The sequence below is a fragment of the Maniola hyperantus genome, chromosome 14 (assembly GCF_902806685.2).
Source record: "Maniola hyperantus chromosome 14, iAphHyp1.2, whole genome shotgun sequence".
NCBI lineage: Eukaryota > Metazoa > Arthropoda > Insecta > Lepidoptera > Nymphalidae > Maniola > Maniola hyperantus.
Genome location: NC_048549.1, coordinates 717,521 through 739,366, shown reverse-complemented (window position 1 = coordinate 739,366; position 21,846 = coordinate 717,521). Strand labels below are relative to the sequence as shown.

At 37.2% G+C, this 21,846-nt stretch overlaps 2 protein-coding genes across 2 annotated transcripts; one reads left to right on the top strand and one right to left on the bottom strand.

The window, feature by feature from the left end:
• Positions 1–471: 471 nt before the first annotated feature.
• Positions 472–8,402, bottom strand: LOC117988407 (coiled-coil and C2 domain-containing protein 2A-like). The gene is made up of 12 exons (XM_034975537.2): positions 8,057–8,402; positions 6,834–7,376; positions 4,405–6,234; positions 4,142–4,329; positions 3,940–4,060; positions 3,613–3,781; positions 2,915–3,517; positions 2,488–2,802; positions 1,807–1,884; positions 1,464–1,615; positions 933–1,050; positions 472–666 (listed from the first exon to the last, which is right to left on the bottom strand). Exons 2-12 carry the CDS (start codon positions 7,226–7,228, stop codon positions 481–483), a joined length of 4,155 nt encoding a protein of 1,384 aa, XP_034831428.1. The 5' UTR covers positions 7,229–7,376; positions 8,057–8,402; the 3' UTR covers positions 472–480.
• Positions 8,403–8,480: 78 nt separating this feature from the next.
• On the top strand, positions 8,481–21,481 carry Bulli (regulator of MON1-CCZ1 complex protein bulli). Its single transcript, XM_034975541.2, has 12 exons — positions 8,481–8,711; positions 9,059–9,429; positions 10,233–10,354; positions 11,221–11,339; positions 11,973–12,086; positions 13,191–13,323; positions 14,833–14,933; positions 15,820–15,977; positions 16,415–16,565; positions 16,976–17,218; positions 18,311–18,530; positions 20,745–21,481. The coding sequence occupies exons 1-12, from the start codon at positions 8,592–8,594 to the stop codon at positions 20,798–20,800; spliced, it is 1,908 nt and encodes a 635-aa protein (XP_034831432.1). The 5' UTR covers positions 8,481–8,591; the 3' UTR covers positions 20,801–21,481.
• The last annotated feature ends 365 nt before the right edge of the window (positions 21,482–21,846 follow it).

Below are 21,846 nucleotides of genomic sequence, written 5' to 3'. Positions count from 1 at the left end.
AATGGGCAGGGCACATAATTTGTAAAACCGATGGACGTTGGGGTCCCGAGGTGCTGGCATAGCGACCTCGCAGCGTTGGAACCCTCCCCCACTAGGTGGACGGACTACATCGGACGAGACTACAGCAGTGGACGTCTATCGTTTGATGATGAAAGGTCAACAAGTAGGTTCTCGCTGAAATGCGTAAGAAGCGCACTATACGCTACGACCTTGTTACACGAACTGACAATGAAATCATGTTACGAGTGAAAACGTAACTCCAAAAGGTCTAAAGCACGGGATCAATTGCGTCGCTTACGCGTTTCTATGCAAAGATATCTGCGATTTGTTAATCTTTTAATCAGAAGCTATGGCGTATTTAGTGTGAATTTAAAATATTGACATTTGGGTGCAGCTAGGTTCTAAAACCAGTGTACAAGCAATAGGCAAATAAAATAAAACAATATCATTACTATTATAGTGCATCAATTGTATTAGACCTTATATTCTAGTAATACTAGCTAGAAAAACCCAAACACTCAAAACATTGTTAGGATAAACGTAAACTTCGACACCCAAACCAAATTCCACGTTTGGGTTATCATTAACGTGTATGGCTGTGGATTTAATTTTGGAAATTATCAGCTTCGAATTTAAATACGGCATGTTAAGCGGGAAACCGTAGATCTGAAAAACGGAACGTTAAAAATGCCATAGATAACAAATTTCAAGCAACGGAAACAATTACATTACCAACATTATAAAAGAAAATAATTTGTGGATTTGATATACCTAGTGTTTTAACTGCGTTTGTTGACGCAACTTTTTATATTTTCTTAAATTAAAAGAACTTTTCTTTTAAATGGCGAGAGAAGACTCACTATCTTCAAAAAAATATCGAATTAATTACTTCCTATGTTACTTCCTTTCTAAAGTCTGTTAAAAATGTATACCTTGTACGTAGCCATAAGTTGTTTCAAACGATGCCCGGGGCTCGTTCGTGGCTCCGCCGTGTTAAATGACCAATATTCCCAGTGGGGCAGCATTTCTCGCAACAGAGTGCTGCAATATCTAATGAAGACAAAAGTAAATTAAATCAAAGGCACAATGTAATACCTAAACAATGGTGATGATGCCTAGGTCAAAAATAAATTATTTCATAGCAAGTATTATTGAATAGAGGGTCATCCAAAATTTGTTCGTACAAAATCCACATTCATTACTAGTTTTAAGTTTGCTAACCGTTTTGAATTATCGATTTAATTAAAAATTTACGTCAAATATGTATAAAGTCACATTTGTATATTTTATAAAAGCTTTCATGCAAAGCGAGCGTTTTGATGTTTGATAAAAAGTCGCTGATTTGACTAGTAGTCATCATCCCTATTACTATTCAAAATCTCTGACAAAAATTAACTGTTAGGTACGCATTTTTTGTTTTTGTGCGATTTATAATATGAATATTATTCATATGCATTAGGTACCTATTCCAAATAGTCTTAACATGCGATCGCCATTTTTGAATCTTATTCTTGATTTTTGTTTCCAAGTTTGATCGTAGATTTTCTACATCTTCCGCCTTGCTGTACAAATTTTCGGTCACAGGTCTTGTCATAAATAAGGGCTTGTTGAACACCTAAAACAAACCAAACGCACTGTTGAAAAGTAGATACATATGATTAATGTCACAAAATTGGCGGAACTATTTATAATAATAATTAAATTACATTTGTTCAAGTCACAACGCTCAACAGAACATTGGATTTTTCGAAACGTTATTTTTCTCTTTTTTAAAAATTTCCAATCTGATATTATATGAATACTCACAGTTTGCCAGTCTGATGACCTGGTGAAATTAAAAGACACGCTTTCACAATCTAGCGCTGACTGTACATTGACCCATATCTGAAACAAAAGATATTTATCGTAGCTCCTTAAAAACACGAGTTTCATTTTATTAACTGACCTTTATTAGAAAGAGGAGAACAATATAAAAAAACTGGCAAAGTGCAAGTTAGATTCGCGCATCGAGGATTCCGTACTACAGTCGTATTTTTTTCGACATTTTCCACAATAAATCAAAAACTATTATGCGTATAGATAAAAAAAACTGTTTTTGAATGTACAGGTAAAGTGCTTTCATAATTATTACTCCACTTGGTATACATAATAGTCTTACTTTGAAACTTGAAAATACTAATTATTATTTGTTCATGACCAAATTTTTTTTGTAATGAAACTACAAATTCCTGGTATTCATGTTTCTAGGTCAACGAGAAGTACCCTATAGGTTTTCTTGACAGACACGACAGACAGACAGACAGACAACAAAGTGTATAAGGGTTTTTTTTTCTCCCTTTAAAGTATGGGGTCCTAAAAATAATTAATTAGCCTAATAATAACCCTAAAAATGGTTTCAAAAGCAAAAATCTATTTTTCAAATATGTATTTTGTACTTAACTACCACAAAAATAACAAACATACACATGTACATAAACATTGACTTACATTTTCAGAGTCGAACACAAAATTGACAGTTTTTAATGGACACCCGATTTCTCTCAACTCGTATCTCTCCCCAACAACCGCATCATAAATGTACCAGACATATCCTTCATTTCCACCACACATACCACTTGTTCTGATCTGATCGTTACTTCTCAATATCTTATTATGGAAGTGCTCTACTAAAACATAGCTGCTTAGACCACGTGGCAAGGCGAACCCAATAATGATCCAACATTTGATTTCTAAATGGATGAAGTAACTTGCTAGTAATATTGTGTGATCTAGCGGAGAACCGTATAACACTTTCAGAAGTTCCTGAAAAGTTAAATAAACCCTTATAATTTATTTATTTAGCTGAACACAAGATAGCTGCATCATCAAACGTTGCTTTTGTAATTTATTTTACAGAAAATTTGAAATTAACTACCACTCCCATCAAAGTGGCGACATGTGTTTCCGTCACTTCATACGTCGGTATTAGGGAGACGTATCTTACAACCGCATCCATGTATTTCATCAACTGCATTTCACCACTTTTCCAACTTTCAGCAGTCCCTGGCTCCTTCTCTTCTGTTAAAGATTTTTTCCTGCTACTTTTTGAGGAGGAACTCTTTGAATAAACAGAACTTTTCGACCGAGCTGATTCGGATTTCTTTGGATCTACTGGAAAACATTCATAATCCGGAACAGGGATTGCTTGCAAAAACTCCGAAACGCACCTATTCTTTCCTGTGCTATCAATAAAAGTTAAAGATATATTTCTCCCAGGAAAATCATTAGTATACTCTGTCATAAATTCATTTAGATGCTGTATAATAAAGTCAGTTTCAGTATTATTTGTTATTGGTTGACTATAGGTCTGAAGTCCTCCTAAATGTGACATGCTTGTTGTAACTTGTAGAGCTAAAAATGACATTTCTTTCTTCATCAGTTGATTTAGTACCGAGAATGTTGATTCTGATTGTTTTGAAGGAGAATTTTCGTAGCCAAATATTAATGGTGGTACGCTCACTTTGAATGAACCTCTGACCTTAAATTATTAAGAAAAATCATTAAATAAATATTAACTACTCAGTTACCTACTAGAAGATATGTTTTTTTTAATTAAAGATAACATAATATTACAGTTCCCAAACTCAATACGGTGTATAACGGTATATTGATAGCTCCAAGCCATTTGTTATATTTTCGATAAATGACGGTACTTGCAGCAGATTGATCATCGGAAATTTCGTTAAGATGTTCCTTGCATTGATCGTAAATATTTATATGGATTGTCGATAACGGTTCCAATCTAAAATTTGAACAACACAATTTATTACCTACATTTCTACTTTAATTTTAGGAAAAATAATATGATTAGCAAGTGGAAATGAATTCGTAACAAATAGATACGCAAAGTAAGTAACTTTCTAAAAAAATATGCCAATCACATCTTTCTGATTCTGTAACCTTGTCTTAATTTTGAGGGTATGATTCCAAGATGGATGGTGACCAATAGCTGTAGCGGTTTGACCAGTTAAACCACGGTAGCTCACTTGAATAAAGGGTCGAAGTGGATGAACCTTAAAACCTGCAAAAATGATATAAATATAAACCTTTCCGATCTGGATATCTCTTGTAGTTCGACAGAAGTCAGAACCTTTTACCTTACCAGCAATATTATCACTATCGTTGTCATCTTCCGTTATTGTAGGGGGACTCCTGCACGTCAAGTTGTATGCTTTGTATATTGTTATGTAAATTTCTTGTTCCTTTATTAAATAATCTTTAATAAGTTTCTGTTTTGAAACAGTAGTCGCTGCACCCAAAGATAGGTTCGTTTGGCTTGAAAAAATGGCTCTACAAAACAAATCAATTAACTAAACATCTAGAAATTAAATAATTTTGAATGCAAAACAAACATTAAACTATTACCTTAAACTCAAATCTTCAAAATCTCTTACAACATCCTTATACGTGATTTTTAGAAGATGGTCATTTACTTTTCTCACGACGTTTTCGTTAAGCTTTTCAACAAATTTCATCCCTATAAATCTTTGCACATCGATTGAACTATCCGTTTCCCTCACAAAGTTATGATAACCGGGATCTTTCTGATCTCCTTTTTGTAAACAGCTTAACAGCTCAGTAGACATTTGACTTGTAAACAAAGGCACAGTTTTATGCTCTAAATCTAAAAGCCCTCCATTAGCTCTTAAATGTAATAGTTTGAACCGAGTTATTTCTGAATCATTTTCATTAAAATTGAAATCATTACTTATTTTAAGTTTAGTCCTGCAAATATCCTTAAGTGACGTCATTATATTTTGGTTGTCTTCAATATTTGTATCATATAAATGATTTATTATTTCCGTTATTTCGTTGAGGCTTGGCTCCTTTTTACCAACAAGTAATTGCTTAATTTGTCGCCCTACAACCATATTTGACTTTACAGATTCAAATTGATTGTTATTGTACTTATCATTCCAATTTAGTTGAATATTAACATCACAGTTTGTCCATAATTTCCCTTTGAAGATATTGCTTGATTTCAATCTGACCTTATTTCTTGCAGCAATTTCTTTAATGTCAAATCCGCAGCCGATGTATTTAGTGCTGGGTTCTTCAGTTTTGGCAAAAACAAAGTTATATTTTAAACTAGTCTCAAGAGTATTTTTCTTTGTATCAGCAAGCATAATTTGAAACGAAGTCATTTTTTCATCGTTTTCGAATAAAGCAATACTAATAGATTTATTATGTGGAAGAATTTCTATGGATAAATATTCGATAAAATCTATTACACTTTGATCTTGCTTACATGTGTAATTATCAGATTCACAAACAAAAACATCGTCTACAAAGATCTTAAAGCAATAGTTATTCATATATGCAGCTTTTCCTATATTGCTTGCGTGGCTTATTAAACTTTTATCTTTTTTTAATAACAAATCTAAATTGTTTTTTACCACAATTGAATTTACTATAGATTCAACATTTAATTTTAGCTTTTCATAATCAATTTCTAGTTTAGGTTTCGTTATTTTATTTCTGTCATCGCCATTATTACTTCGATGTTTTAACTCTTTGTATTCAAGATAGCTATTTATAAAATCGTACTCAATTTTAACTATCATATCAGAATATTCCGTCTCGAAAACTTGGTTCCATTGTTTTTCAAATTCATATTGTTCCATCTTATTATTTGTAATATCCAGTAGGCAATCTGTTTTAGTCAAGCCAGATTTTTCTCTTATCATTTCAATATCTGCCCAAATAGAAATAATTCGATGAACATTATCTCTTTGTTCTTCTAAGGCGCAATAATACTTCTTCTTCCATTCTAGCATGGTTTTCGTATACTTTAGAATATTTGTATCATATCTTATATCTTCCTTTTTATTTGGACTTATTTTAAGCAATTTTTCTTTTAAACTTATTCTTGTTCTTTTGTTCACTTCAATTTTTTTAATTATATCTTTTATTAAATTACTAGTGGTCTGATATTTTTCATAATACTCAATTAATTTTAAAGAACACAATTTTTCGAGAGAGAACTCGTGGTGATGCTTAAACTTAATATTTTTTAATATAATATCCAAAAATTTTGGAGTTTGTTTTGATCCACTCTGTATATATTCTGTTACTACGTCACTAAACAATGACGGTTCTATGTATTGCACTGGTATACTCGTTTCTTTACTGACATTATTTTCAATAACTTGAGGAAACACTGGACTGATGTGATCTGTTTGAGGACCATTTAATCTGTAAGTATTTATTATAATTTATTTTTAGAAAAAGACAATCCAACTAACAGCAGAAGTCAGATAACTTAAGGTGACGCAGTACGCTCGACCAAAATTGCTGGCCCACGAGGGTAACCAGTTTGCTTTTCATCTAATATAGAATGATTTTCACCGATATAAAGCGCGCGAAAAGGCTTTAGAAAAAGTGTTTTTAGAAAAAAAAATTATGTTTGCAAAGTAAAGATGTTTCAATTAATAAATAAATAAACTATGTCTATTTTGTCTATTATTATTGTGATCTATGTCTATTATAACTATGTAAATTGTTTCAGAATTTTCACACTCCTAATCTTATTTATTTACGCCCAAATTTACCAACCAGCTTACAGCTTTATTACCAACTTTATCATAACATCAGTGAATTTTTTGCCACGATTGGCTGCTCCTAATATCTGGCCGCCCTAGGCCCGGGCCTACTGAGCCTTAGAGCAAATCCGCCACTGCGTACAAGACCTACAGAACCCTAAAAACGCTGTTAATTTGCAAATTGCCTTAAAACGACTCCTGCGCAGATCAAGCTTTCATGACGCAAACTGTTAAAAATATTACTCGATTTACCCATTCTCAGCATCTTCATTTCGAAATCCAATTGACTTCAAAATTTGGCGATTCCGAGATTTTTTCTCTATGTAACTGACCCTGTCTTTAGCATCTACCATAATATTATTTTCAATAAGAAGTTTTTTGCTCGCCAGCTCTGAACTTATTACATCTGTTATAGTTTTCGGTCTATGTTCTTTTCTCTTTTTCTTCTTTTTTGTTGATTGTTTTTTTAATGTACCCGTATCATAATTTGCAAAGAAATCATATTCCTTGACCGGTGTAACTGGGTGTTTAGGTGAGAATAGAGTTTCTTGTAATGCTGCATTACTTATTTCATGATACTCCTCTGAATCACTTTGGTTCAATTTGCTTTTATTAAGAGTTTGTAATTCTATTTGTTCGTCGTTCATTTTTAATGATTATAACCATTATAACACAAAAACAAAACAATACAGATTTTTGGGGTTTTTGTTTTGTTCCGTTGCCATAGCAATTAAACTTACCCTATATAAACAGCACTAATTCATAATTTCAGTTGGCGCACCTGGAACCCATAAACTAGAAGAAGGGTTTTAGGAAGGTTTTAGCATTTAATATTTATATGTACATATACATTTAATATATTAAAGAGTATATATAAACCACATAATATAAACACCTAGTGAAGTCAAAACCCACGAATCTATCTGTGACGGTAGTAGTACATCCAAATAGGCTACTTGACACTTTTGTTAAGTTGGTCTTAAATGGTTAATATTTGTCCTATTATATCAAAAAAATTAACACTATATTTTTTTGCGCCCTAAAAACCGTAAAACTTTAATTTAAATAAATATTTTTCTTAGACAGGTGAAAACACTGTCGGCCATGTTTGGCCGATGGATTATCTGTGCTCTGACGTCATGCATTTGTAAACAACAGCATGACCTCCCAAAGTTTAATAAACATGACTTCTATACTAGTTTACATGAAAAATATAGTAATTATCGTTATTGTATCATCCGAGAATGTAAAAACCGCATCGATAAAGACCACAGGAAAGTTGTGGATTAGAGTGCCCAGTGAAATAAATATACGTAACACGCAAAGACTTGCTTAAAGGGATCCTATATGACTAACGACTTCAACCCAAATTTATTTTTGCAAAGATCACTTTGTTGTAAGTCTTACTTAATAACTTATTCAATTTATAAAGAGAAAACGATATTTTTTTTTCCTAGTGGATACCTTCTCTTTACCTACAAAGAACACACCCACAAATTTCATGTATCTAGGACCAGCTGTTTAGATGTTTAGGCTGTGCGTTGATATATAAGTTAGTCAGGACTCTAAATTTTATATATATGGATACTACGTTAGTCCCCGCGTGACATAGGAATGACATTTCTTTGTTTACATATTTTAATGACGTCACATCATGGCTGACAGCGTTTTCTGCGTTTCAAATAAAAATAAAAATTGTATTTTTTAAATTGGATTTATATATCCATCCTGCGTTTTTAATAATTGTTATTGATATATTTCGTTGTCTTAAGCAAAATACTATAATAAATAATCATTTATTGGACGACATTAGATATGAGTCAAGTAGCCTATTCTTTGGTGACCATATTACTTTACTCTATGGTCAAAACTCAATGACTCAAGGCAATGCCAAAATGCCAAAATTGACAAACATGTCAATATCGAGTCAAAATAAAATAAACAAATCTTGTGGACACTGTTCATTCATGGTTTATTCTAATTTATTAAGAAAAGAAAGTGTTTCAAAACATGGCAAGATTTTCTTTAAAAGACTCTGATAAGTACTATCTGTCGCTCTCAGAGCAACCAAAAAGATTCGACGCCGATAGCCCTGTTACAAATGTTTTCTTTGATGACACAAATGGGCAGGTAATACTTTTGTACCATTTTTACATATATTTTAGTCAATATTTCTCCCTGTTGTTCACTAAATAAAGACCTTTACTTTCATATAACACAACATAAATATAATATTTCTGTTACTAGTAGGTATTACTTACACAAATAGTTCAGTGAACAAGTCAAGAATTTTTAGATTACCTATCATTTATGAAAACATTATTTTCTAAGGTTAAGGAAATAAAATGCAATTACAACTAATTAACTACTATAATTATAACTCAGTACATAATGTGTCTCTGATGTTTTGTTTATTGATAAGTAATATTTTAAATTAGTATGGATTGGATTACATTTTCTCTAATAAATATTTACAGGTTTTTACTGTAAGGTCAGGGGGTGTAACGGGAGTCACAGTAAATGGTATGGACGATACGAAATGCACATCCTTCAGAATGGAAGACAAAGGACCTATAATCTCAATAAAATTCTCACCTGACCACAAAATACTCGCAATACAGAGGAATCTTGATGGTCAAAATGCTACCGTTGAATTCGCTAACTTTAAAGAGCTGGTCCCAACAAATGTTGAGTACTCGCATACTTGTAAATGGAAGAATGGAAAGATCCTGGGCTTTGTGTGGCCGAGGGCTAATGAGATTGCTTTCATAACTGATCATGGTATAGAATTGTTACAAGTACTGCCAGATAAGAAACAATTGAAAACCCTTAAGAGCACTACTTTTAGGTAAGGAAGAGAGACAGAGCTGAGAAATAAATTTAAGTTAGGCTAGACAAAAAAGCTATTCCTTATACAGGCTGTAACCAGAACGCTAGAAAAATTTAGCGATATAATTATACTATCTTAACACAAACCAATAATAATAACCATTTGCCTCATTTTGTAGTTTTACTGATTTTGAATTTTTCAAACCTGCAATGTATAGCGTGCGAAACTCGGGTCAATGCCTTGCTTACGACGCGGCATTGACTCCGAGTGGCCTACTTACGCAACGTTCGTTGGCCTCTAGCGTCAGTCAGATCTTTTATTTGCAGTATGTTGTAAACTTTTATAAAATCATAGGATTTTTTATATTTTTTTTCGCGTTTTTTTGTGGTATCATATTAGTAATCATCAGTACCTGTCTTCTTTTTTTGTCTGTCTGTCTATCTGTCTGTCTGTCTGTCTGTCCGTCAAGAAACGTACAGGGCCCATTGACTCAGAATCATGAAATTTGACATTTAGGTAGGTCTTATAGCAGACATTCGGGGAAAATTCTGAAAACCATGAATTTGTGGTTACATCACACAAAAAAATTAAATTGTGGTCATGAACTAATAATTAGTATTTTCAATTTGCGAAGTAAGATCAGTATCAAGTAGGGTATTATATTAAAGGGATTGCATTCTAAAACAGATTTTTATGCATTATAGTTTTTGAATTATCGTGCAAAACGTCGAAAAAATACGATTTTAGTATGGAACCCTCGGTGCGCGAGTTTGGCTCGCACTTGGCCAGTTTTTTTATTTGTTTTTTTTTGTTCATTTTAGTGGTGCATGGTTCTCATGGTGTGCTCAAAGCAATATAGTATTGTTGGCCGGCAACAATGGTGCTTTGCTGCAACCATTCTCCTTGAACAACTCTACCATCACAAAGTTGCAGAAACTGGAAGGTAGGAATGATGTCTGTTTTATATTACCACTTAAATAATATCTACACTAATATTATAAAGTAAAATTCAGAAGTTTTGATGTAGGGGTAAATCTCCAAAACTAATGCTGATTCTGAAAAAATTCCACTAATACATATATATATGTGTTACTAGCTTATGCTCGCGACTTCATTCGCGAGGACTACACAAACTCAAACCCCCCTTAAGGATCGAATTTTCAAAAATCCTTTCTTAGCAAGTGCCTACAATCTACATCATAGTATTAGCTATCTGCATGCCAAAATTCAGCTCGATCCGTCCAGTAGTTTGAGCTGTGCGTTGATAGATCAGTCAAATTTCCAAGTGCTATAAGCAAGTGGTAAATAAAACTATTTGATGATTCAAAAGCACTGGTAAAAGTTTAGTTGAATAGAAATATAATTTATTTTATCACTACCCATATTATAAATGCGAAAGTGTGTTTGTTTCGGGGTTTGTTGGTTTGTCCTTCAATCTCGTCGCAACGGAGCAACAGTTCAACGTAATTGTTTGCATGGGTATAGTTTAAGACCTGCACGTCTAACATGCGCACCGCGAGAAAATTTTGTCTACGCATTTACTAGTCTTATTTGTATGAAAAAACACGAGATAATGCGTAGACAAAATTTTCTCGCGGGGCGCATGTTAGGCCCTCTGGAGAGTGACATAGGCTTCTTTTTATGCCGGAAAATGAAACAGTTCCCACGGGAATTTTAAAAACCTAAATCCACGCAAATAAAACCGCGGGGTGTTCCCTCCACGATTGCCATCTCGACCTGTCGCGTACTATAGTTATGCGGTGCTTTAACTTGGCCACACCTAATGAACGTGTATTTGGGTGATTGCAGTGGAGTGGTCGCGCCCCGTGATGGAGCGGGACGTGTTTGTGTTGAGACTGTGCGGCGCCGCGTGGTGCGCCTTGTTCCGCCACGCCGCCGCCGCGCCCACCGTGTCCGGACCCACTGAGGTACAGTAGAATAGAATAGAATATAAAAAAAAAAATTTATTCAAATAAACTTTTACATGTGCTTTTGAATCGTCAACTAGTTTAATTTACCACTGGTTCAGAATGCTGTTCCTACGTGGCAGAAAGTAAGTAGTATTTTCAATTTTTGAAGTAAGATAACTATATCAAGTGGGGTATCATATGAAAGGTCTTCACCTGTGCATTCTAAAACAGATTTTCATTTATTTTTATGCACCATAGTTTTTGAATTATCGTGCAAAATGTCGGAAAAATACGACTAGAAGGGAATCCTCCCGAATCTTGACAGACACGACAGACAGACAACAAAGTGATCCTAAAGGTCCTTTTGAAGTAGGGAACCCTAAAAAACGCGCCAAACCTTCCACCTTTTCTAAAATTGACAAAACTGTTTTGTTAAATAAATATTTTTCATTTTTTGGAAGCCAGTGCATAACCACGTTTTATTTTAATAGGGACATGAAAAAGCCTGTTGTATTATCTCTCTCTCTCTCTCTCTCTCTCTCTCAAATGAGAGAGAGAGAGAGTTAACAAGTGCCCATATGAGTGAGTGAGATGACAACAACAATATTCAACTCGCAGTGATTATGTGTAACCTTTATTAATGTTGCGTAGGTGTGGCTGATGCCAATATCGGGCGGCGGGGGAACCCAACATGTGCTGAAGACAGGGCTGATGGGTCGGTTTGCAGTCAGCGTTATAGACCACTTACTTGTTATACACCATCAGGTAACATTCAATGTGTGTGTGTGCGTGTGTGTGTGTGGCTGATGCCAATATCGGGCGGCGGGGGAACCCAACATGTGCTGAAGACAGGGCTGATGGGTCGGTTTGCAGTCAGCGTTATAGACCACTTACTTGTTATACACCATCAGGTAACATTCAATGTAGTGTGTGTATGTGTGTGTGTGTACTACTTCAAAAAGTTTACACCAAAATATTGTTAACTAGATGATGTCCGCGTTGATTAAGGTTAGTTTTTAAAAATTCTGTGAGCACTCGTTGATTTTCCGAGATAAAACTAGCCTATATCACTGTCCAAGGCTAAATAAAGTTTTTTTTTATTTTATTTTATTTATTTTTATTTATATCACTGTCCAGGTTTCTAAATCTACCATGATTAAGAAATGCAATTCTTTACAGCATCAGGGTTGAGGAGTTGGGTCCTCGACTTTAACTTACTTGGTAGGTACCTCCAATATCAATTTATAACCGACAGTTTCTAATTTTTAATAGTTTTTAGGGTTCTGTACCTAAAGAGTGCCAACAAAACCCATAGCCTCCGCTGTCCGTTTGTCCATATGTCCATATCTTTTTAAAAAAGAAGAATATTAGAAAAAGAATATTAATTGCTGACTAATATTCCCCTTTCCCTCCAATTAAGCGTATAGCTTGTGCTAAGAGCAGGTACGACAATAGTGCAACAGGTGGGATTTGAACCGGTGACATTTCGGTTTTCAGTCAGATCCTTTAACCGTTGAGCTATCGAGGTTCTTTTTTGTCTATCAGCGGACTGTATTTCGTAAACCGTAATAGGTAGAGAGTTGAAATCTTCACAGAATGTGTATTTCTATTGCCGCTATGACAGCAAATAATAAAAATTTCAAAATAGCCGTCATGAAAATATTTAAAAATAAAAGTGTTATTTCTTATATGATGGTACGGAACCCTTCGCGTCCCAGTCCGACTCACACTTGACCGATTTTTTTTACTGTACATCTATTTTTATTTAGCTGCGTTTGTGATTGGTTGGTGACCCAAAATGGTTAATGCCCACTTTCAGCAATATCTTATTTCAGTTTTATAGTATCATTGTTATCACTATTTTCCCAGTCCAGCCAAACGTCTCAGATATTCGACATAATGGAGGAGTCCAAGCCAGACAACAACGTGGTCATCCACATTCCCATAGTGCAGGGCATCTCCATGAAGCCGGCCGTGGTCGACGACCAACTCTGCCCGATGTGTATCCTTTACAATTTATTATCAATTTCCATAGAGCAGAAACAAAGAGGAGTTGGCCTAAGCAACTGTGCACTGTGATTTTCAACTAGGTCCTGACGTCATCACTGTGGGCGGGGCCTTAGTTAGTATGCTGTCTGCGTTCGTCAGGTTCACATATATTGAGACTCGTATTATCGGTGTGTTTTCGCGTTTTTAAGAACAAAAGGATGAAGTGTTGTGTTTTATCGTGTCAAAGTTATTCAGACAGACGTTCTGATTCTATGAATGGTATCACATTTCATTTGTAAGTAATTTTATACGTAATTTCTACACTTATTGACATCTAGTGTGAGATAGCTGAACTATGTAGTGACATCAATATATCGATGTTAGGTCGCTAAGCGAGTAGTTTTGCTACTAACCCGCAGATGGAAATTGAGAAGTGGGCGGCGTTCCACAACCCCTCACCCCGCAAAATGTCACTCGATATTTCATAGGGAAATCTTAATACAACATCTCCTCTTTGTTTCTGCTCTATGTCAATTTCTGTATGTCATAGCTGCTAATAGGGATGGTGGCTGACTGTCTGTTGTAGGTCCATTTCGTAAAACCTGCATCAATCATTATTATAATCTCAATTGTTGTGATTGGCTGAATTTGTGCGATTCTTGTTGGAACAAGGCATTGTAGCCTGTAGTAAGCGAGTGTCAACCAATCATAGGTGATTGCGATCGTGACTGAGTTTGTTGTGGGCTCTTCTCAGACCTGGGCGCGTGTGGAACCCTCGTAGCTTTAGTTTTAAGTTTGCGTAATAATTATCACCACTATATCTTAGAAATCCAACATCTGACCATCAAAAAGAGTTATTAATTACCTATTTTGAATAAATCATTTGACTTTTTGACTTTTGACATTCTATGTAGCTCTTCGTGTAGCTGTCATTCTACCGCAATCGACAGCCTGTACTCTATCCACGGAAAGAAGTGAGTGTAGTTAGCCATACAAATGACAGAGACTTCTGAAGAAATCTTAGTAGCCGTTAACCATTTTGAGACACCAACCAATTACAAACATATTTTCAAAAAACATTCGAAATTCATTTCGACAACGTAGCTTTGTTTGTGATTGGTTGGTGCCTCAAAATAGTTAACGCCCACTGAGATTTTGTCTCTGTCATTTGTATGAATTTGATTACGTAACAGAGAGAGCGCTGCATTAATTTCTTTCCGTGAATCGAGTATAATTAATTAATTATCTCATCTTTGAATCAGAAAATATAGCCGTACAACCCGACGGAAATATCTGAGAACCTGGCTTAATGACGTCATGCAACGTGCTTGCGTTGGCAAATATGACATGACATCGATTGGGTGTTGCCACACCTGTCACAACGGTACTGGTAGAACGTAGTGTTTATATACTCTTTGGGTACTGGATTGGCGAAAATGGGTGAGCTGTGGAAAAGCTCATTCTAGCGAGGTGCCCAGATATTTCCGACGGGTTGTACCTAGTTTCTTTAACGAATATTCAGACTCTGGCAACTGGGTGGTGTTCCAACCTGACTACATCATAGACGCGCGTCTCGGCTGTCTGTGGCAAGTCAACCTCATACCCGCCGGACTCGCACATTCGGTAAAATAAATCTTACTATAATCCATACTAATATTATAGAATAGAATAGAATAGAATAGAATGTTTTTTTATTCATGTAAACTTTTTAAAAGTGCTTATGAATAGTCAGGTTTAATTTACCACTGGTTCGGAATGCCGTTCCTACCGAGAAGAACCAGCAAGAAACTCGGCGGTTGCTCTTTATATGCTTTGCGTTTGCTCATTATAAATATAAATGCGGAAGTGTGTCTGTTGTCTGTCTGTCTGTCTGTATGTCTGCTTGACTGCCTGTCTGCCTGCTAGCTTTTCACGACCCAACAGTTTAACTGATTTTGATGAAATTTTGTACAGAGTTACGTCCGCCTTCCAATCCGAGGTCCGGGGTTCGATCCCGGGCACGTACCTCTAACTTTCTTTCCGGAGTTATGTGTGTTTTGAAGTAATTACTTGCATTAACGGTGAAGGAAAACAGCGTGAGGAAACCTGCATGCCTGAGAGTTCTCCATAATGTTCTCAAAGGTGTGTGAAGTGAGGTGAGGTGTGTTAAGTGTTCAGCTGAAAACGGCAAGCGGCGCCAGTATGCCTCTCTTATAGAGAGTTAGTTACATTTTTGTTCCGTTTGCCGTGGAGACCCTGGGGCCATGGAGTCATGGTGTAAAAAAAAATTACGAGACATTTCACCGCGATTAATAGCCTCATCTGGTGACAGAAGGGATGGCTCATTTTTTGCGCAACGGATCAGCCTGGCTGTCCAGCGCGGAAATGCAGCCAGTATTCTTGGTGCCATTCCACGCGGGCATGATTTGTATAGTAATTAGATAAGGCTAGCTTTAACTTTTATTGTAATATTTTCATTAGTGTTCAAGAACCTGAAGATGGTAAAGGGAGATATTTTCGTATTCTACAGGTGCCAAAAGATGAGGTACCAAAAATCGTAGCGGTTCTACTGAGACGCAAGAATGGCAAGGCAACTATCTACAGGATACTGAACCAACTAGTGACGGACGCTGGGGACTATTTGGTTGAATTAACTAAAGCATTTGACGAAATTAATTCCGTTTATAGGTACGTAGGTGCACTTTAAGCAATTAAATATAATTTGTGTTGTTTTAGGCTGACATGTCTCTCAACTAGTTCAAAGTTTTCATAAAACGTAAATGAATTACAGAAAAAATGAATGATGACGTGAGCTCAGTGATTCGTCAACTTGTGACAACCGTTTTTTTTCATTTTTCGATTTCTAGATCCGTTTTAAAATATGATGTTTTAAAGTGCTAATTTTTATTAGAGTCAAGTTTATCAGCCAAATGGTAGTATATAGGAACGTGAAAAAATTAGTAGTATTATATATAATCAATTTTAAAGGAATACTATCATGGCTAAGTTATGACTACGGAACTCTACGCTGCGCGTGGCCCGCTGCGCACTTGGCCGGTTTTTATATCAACTTTTTGTCTATTATTTTTGTGTAAAATAGAGCTGACATTGATAATTTGGGTCAGGAAATGGGCGGACTTAGAGGTGGCGCGCAACACGGCCGGCCAGAGCGTGGACGCGGCAAAGCTCAGCGCGCACTTCCCCGTGCTGATCTCACAGGCGGATGTGTGCACGCACGTGCTGCAGGCGCACGCGGACGACCAGTACTTAGTGCAGGTAGGCAACACTCCCTGAGGACATGGCCTTGGTGATGCCAACTGCTAAGCCCGAGACACAGACCCCGCCGCCGTGCAATGGCTCTCGGTATGATTTAGCAACTGAAGGCTTTATGAGGTCTCCGAAACACAGGGTGTATACCAATTTAATTTAAAAAGCCTCAATAGCTCATCCGGTAAAGGAGTGGACTGAAAACCGAAAGGTCGACGGTTCAAACCCCGCCCGTTGCACTATTGTCGTACCTACTCCTAGCACAAGCCTGACGCTTAGTTGGAGAGGAAAGGGGAATATTAGTCATTTAACATGCCTAATATTCTTTTTTTTTTTTTTTTTTTTTTTTTTAAATTAACTAATCCGTGATTGTGGTCAAGCGTTTGCCCATAATGAATAAAAAAAAGTTGTTTCTGCAGGTGGTGACAGCATACTTAGCATCCCTGTCTCGCCACGACATGGTGGTGCAACACCCGGTGGCGGAGCTGTGCGTGCGGACGCTGGTGACGCGCGGCGCGTTCGGCAGGCTGCGCTCGCTGGTGCGGCGCGGCTGCCTCGGTGACGCCAAGCCCTTAGCGTGCCAGCTGCTCAGCCTGGGGCACATCGACCCCGCCGCCGCGCAAATCGCTCTCGATATGATGTGGCGGTTGAAGGCATATGGCGTACGTATCTATACTAATATAATAAATGCGAAAGTGTGTCTGTGTGTCTGTCTGTCTGCTAGCTTTTCACGGCCCATCCGTTCAAGCGATTTCCATGAAATTTGGTACAAAGATGGCTTACATCCCAGATAAGGACATATGTAATTTTTTATCCCGGAAAGTCACTTACATACATATTTTTCTTACATTGTGCATCAGTACTGCCAGGCCTACGTCATTTTGCGTAGATTTATATATTTTAACTATTTAAGTGACAGAGTTATGCTTGAAGTTCGTGATCAAATTAAAAATGAGATCAGTAGCTCACCTGAGAAACTGACCTAGCTCAACGGGTTGCGAAGCTGAAGTGGCAGTTAGCCGGGCATATAATCCGATAGATATTGACACTTTAAAAGCCTTGGCGAGGTAAGGAAGGTCATTTATGTAAATGAGGAACAGAAAAGGTCCTAAAATGGAACCTTGTGGGACCCCCATTTTTACAACAGATCCGGGAGATCGCTTTCCATTGACGTCTACCTTTTGTATTCTATTATTTAGGTAAGAACTGATTGAGGTTCCAAGTTGCTAAATTTGTGATCTCCTCGACCTTGGAGTTTCAAATCTAGCTAGTAGCTACTATAATTCTACGTAATTTCAAGTCCGGCGACTAAGGGCACTTATTCGTATTCGATTAGTTTTTTCGTAAAAATACGATTCGTAGTGGCCGTCATACAAAATGCACGTACGCTTGTGCACTAATTTGGCTTGCGTATATACGGATCTGCCAAAATACGAATCAAATGAGTGGACAAGCATATACAGTACGAGGCCAAAAATGATGAACATCGATCTTTAGAAGGAGACAGCAGATTTGTAGAGCACTGTCTCGGTCGTTAAGGCCGACAAAGAGACAACGCTCTACAAAGATGAAATGTCATTCTAAAGGCCGATGTTCATCACTTTTGGCCGCGTACTGTAACGTTTTGTAAGACGGAGGGCACCAACGCTCTAATACAACGAAATTTCAAGGCAGTTCTACGTCTTTCAGAATTTGAGTTTAGAGGCCTACCACGACCAAAGAATCTGACCCAGTATGCTCCTCGTACTTCGCAGGATGTAGTGGAGGTGTTGCTGAGCTGGGACGAGCCGCTCAGCGCGGTGGGAGCGGCGCGGCAGTCGGGCGGCACGTGGCTGAGCATGTCTCCGCGCAAGTTGCTCGCGGCCGCCATGAGCCACGCGCGCGAGCACGGCCAGCCCGCCGCCTTCCTGGCCGTCTACCACGCGCTGCTGGCCAGGAACGAGAGGACCAGAGGCTCGCCGCACTTCCTCAAGAGTAAGATCCGTTTTCTATTCCCTCTGTTTTAGGATCCACGTAACGCTTAAGCTAAAAACAAGCAAATTGCAGCCAAGCTAATTGAGACTGACTCAATTTAAAAAAAATCAAGATTTTGAGCTTCCATGTAGTATATCATACCTTTTGGCTTGTTGACACGGAACGAGAGGTCGCCACACTTTGTAATGTTTTTTTTTTTTTTTTTTTTTTTTTTTGTCGTAAAGCACTGTCACCAGTACTTTACTACCATTACAATCTAGCCTATGAAAGAGGCTAATAAGCAATATTATATTAACCTAAACTTATAAACGTACTTATACCTAAGAATCTGTCCATTGACTTAGCTTAGTTTATAGTTAAGATACCTTATTGGAAGACACTTTGTTCTTGTGTTCTTTAAATTGCACTAGCACTATGCTTTCACTTTGTTCGTGTGATCTTTGATTTGCACTAGCACTACACTTTCACTATAACTACACTAGCTCAAAAGGCTTAGTCCTCTTAAGTCTACGTATTAGGTCTGTGTTGTCGAGGAGCTGGATAGCCTCGACGTTAACATGTTCATGGAGCCTGCGTTCGTGGGATTTAGCGTGTTTGCTAATAGCTGTGTCCACGAAGCCCATTTGGAGATCGCGATGAATGTCTACATTCCTGACTTACCAGGGTGCATTGACGATACCCCTAAGCACTTTATTTTGGAATCGCTGAATTATTAGTAAATTGGTCTTTCTGGTACAGCCCCACAACTGGATACCATAAGTCCACACTGGCATTAGGACTTGTTTGTATAATAGTATCTTATTTTTAGTTGACAGTGATGAGTTTCTGCCTATGAGCCAGTACAATTTTTTGTACCGTAACTCTAGCTCTTCTTTTTTCTTCTTGACATGTGCTTTCCAGCGTAGCTTACTGTCAAGAGTCATTCCAAGATATTTTGCCGTGTAGCATAGGGTATCTTTTGTTGGTCAATATAAATGGGATAATATTTTGGTATTTTATTAGTAAAATCAATATGGGCAGACTTGGAATCGTTAAGTCTTATTCTCCATTTTTTCGTCCATTTATGTAGTTCATTTAGAGCTATTTGAACTTTTCCCGATGCCTCCTGGTGAGTATTACCCACAGCTATGATAGCAGTATCATCGGCAAAAGTAGCGATGGTATTGTGATCGGGTTGTGGAAGATCACACGTGTACAGGAGATAAAGGACAGGTCCCAGAACGCTTCCTTGAGGTACTCCAGCTTTGATCACCTTGAGTTTGGAGTAAGCTTCCTCTTGCCTCACTCGAAATACTCTATCAGATATATATGATTCTAATATGTTTGCAAATGGTTGAGGAAGTAATACTTTAAGTTTCTGAACAAGACCTTCATGCCAGACTTTATCAAAGGCTTGTGCTACATCAAGAAATACGGTTGAACAGACTTTCTTTTCTTCTAGTGTTCTTTCAATTATATTTGTTATTCTGTGTACTTGATCGATTGTCGAGTGCTTTTCCCTGAATCCAAACTGATGGTCAGGAATCAGATTTTTCTCATCTAATATAGGTTTCAATCTGCTGAGCAGTAGCTTCTCAAAAAGTTTTGAGATAATTGGTAGCAGAGAAATTGGTCTGTATGATGTAACCTCATTTGGTGGTTTGCCTGGTTTGGCAATCATAATTACTTCTGCAACTTTCCACAAATCAGGGACGTGCTTAATTCTAAATGCTGCATTAATCAGCGTCGTTAATTTTACGATTCCTTTTTTTGGAAGGTTTCGCAGGATTTCTGTAGTAATAAGATCATATCCTGGAGTTTTTTTTAAGTTCAGTTTATTAATCAGTTCAGTTTATTAATCTTTGTAATGTAAATACTTTGTAATGTGAACATTAAGTTACTACTTACAGTGCGACAAGGCTATCTTGGCGCGTGGCGAAAATCCCTTTGTTCTTGTTTGAATGCTTTTGTTCTAGAACTACGCTACACCCCTCCCCCCCTGTCAATGTCATTCAAGTGCCAAAAGAGCCTTGTCGCACTGTACTACTGTTGCTTACTCCATTTATGTACCATGTACCTACTTATATCCTGGACAATTATTGTACATTTTTATCACACATCGCTAAAAGTTACGGGAGCAAAGGTGAAAATGGCATCTTACCTTTTACTAGATGATACCGACGGCTTCGTTCGCGTGAACAGAATGAAATCTTCATATTTTTTTTTGTATTTCAGCTGAACAATGCGAGATTTACATAGAATACTACAAGCAGCTCACGTCTGAATCGTAATGTGATAGTCAAGGATTAATCTGATGTAATATCTCAATAATTTATTAGTATAACGCGGCGGAAATATCTACGCACCTCTCACTGGAATGCGCTTCCCCGCAGCTCGCCCGTTTTCGCCTATCCAATACCGGTGCCAACGCGAGCGCGTTGCATGACGTCACTTAGCCAGGTTCTCAGATATTTCCGCCGGCTTATCTATTCTCCGTATTCATATTTTTTGTTTGATAATCACGCCAATCACACTGTGACATACGCATGCGGCGGGGAAACGATTAACCTTTGTCTTTGACGTAACGGCGTTAAGGCGGGATGCCGTGCCACGTGGCAGACGGCGACATGTGTCGTGCGACACGTCATGTCGCCCACACTGCGCTTCCTGATACGCGGTCTCCACTCCAGAACACGTCTGCCCCATCGGCCATCGGTTCTGCGGCAGACGTGGCCTGCCCACTGCCACTTCAGCTGGCTAATTTGTTGGGCTATGTCGGTCACTCTGGTTCTTCTACGGATTTCCTCGTTACGGATTTATGCCTTACAAATAAAGATATTAACGTTTCATGCAAAATGTGACTGTGTGATAAGGTGTTATCATTTAAAACTGAACTATGTAGATAAAATTATGTAACAATGAGATAAGATGTAAATAATGTAATTATTGTATGTTATAAATAAAATATGAACACTAAATATTTTGTATTATTTGTCACACTGCTGACCCATCAGGCTCTAGGATGGAATTTTCCTTACTTAAGGGGATGTCTACTTTCTACACAAAATCTGAAGTTTCTCGACCAGCAGTTTGAGCTGCATGTTAATTTGTCAATGTAGATAGTCGTTCTGTACAGAAAAGGATTAATTTAGTAATAACCCTACACTTTGAAGCCAAACATAATATGACTAAGCAGGAAACTCTACCTTTTGTTTCTTTATTTTGGTCTCTAAAAATAGTCTAAATAATATAGGAAAAGGTGACAGACTGATTAATCTATATATGCACAGCTCAGATCAGGTTCAAATTTGGCATGCAGATAGTTATTATGATGTAT

Coding starts and splice junctions, on each gene's coding strand:
- LOC117988407 (XM_034975537.2), bottom strand. CDS start 7,228: ATGAACGACGAACAAATAGAATTACAAACTCTTAATAAAAGCAAATTG. Junction 6,235..6,833: donor AATGAAGATGCTGAGAATGG/GTAAATCGAGTA, acceptor AAATACTTACAG/ATTAAATGGTCCTCAAACAG. Junction 667..932: donor AACTTATGGCTACGTACAAG/GTATACATTTTT, acceptor TCCGTTTTTCAG/ATCTACGGTTTCCCGCTTAA.
- Bulli (XM_034975541.2), top strand. CDS start 8,592: ATGGCAAGATTTTCTTTAAAAGACTCTGATAAGTACTATCTGTCGCTC. Junction 10,355..11,220: donor AAAGTTGCAGAAACTGGAAG/GTAGGAATGATG, acceptor GGGTGATTGCAG/TGGAGTGGTCGCGCCCCGTG. Junction 15,978..16,414: donor GAAATTAATTCCGTTTATAG/GTACGTAGGTGC, acceptor AATTTGGGTCAG/GAAATGGGCGGACTTAGAGG.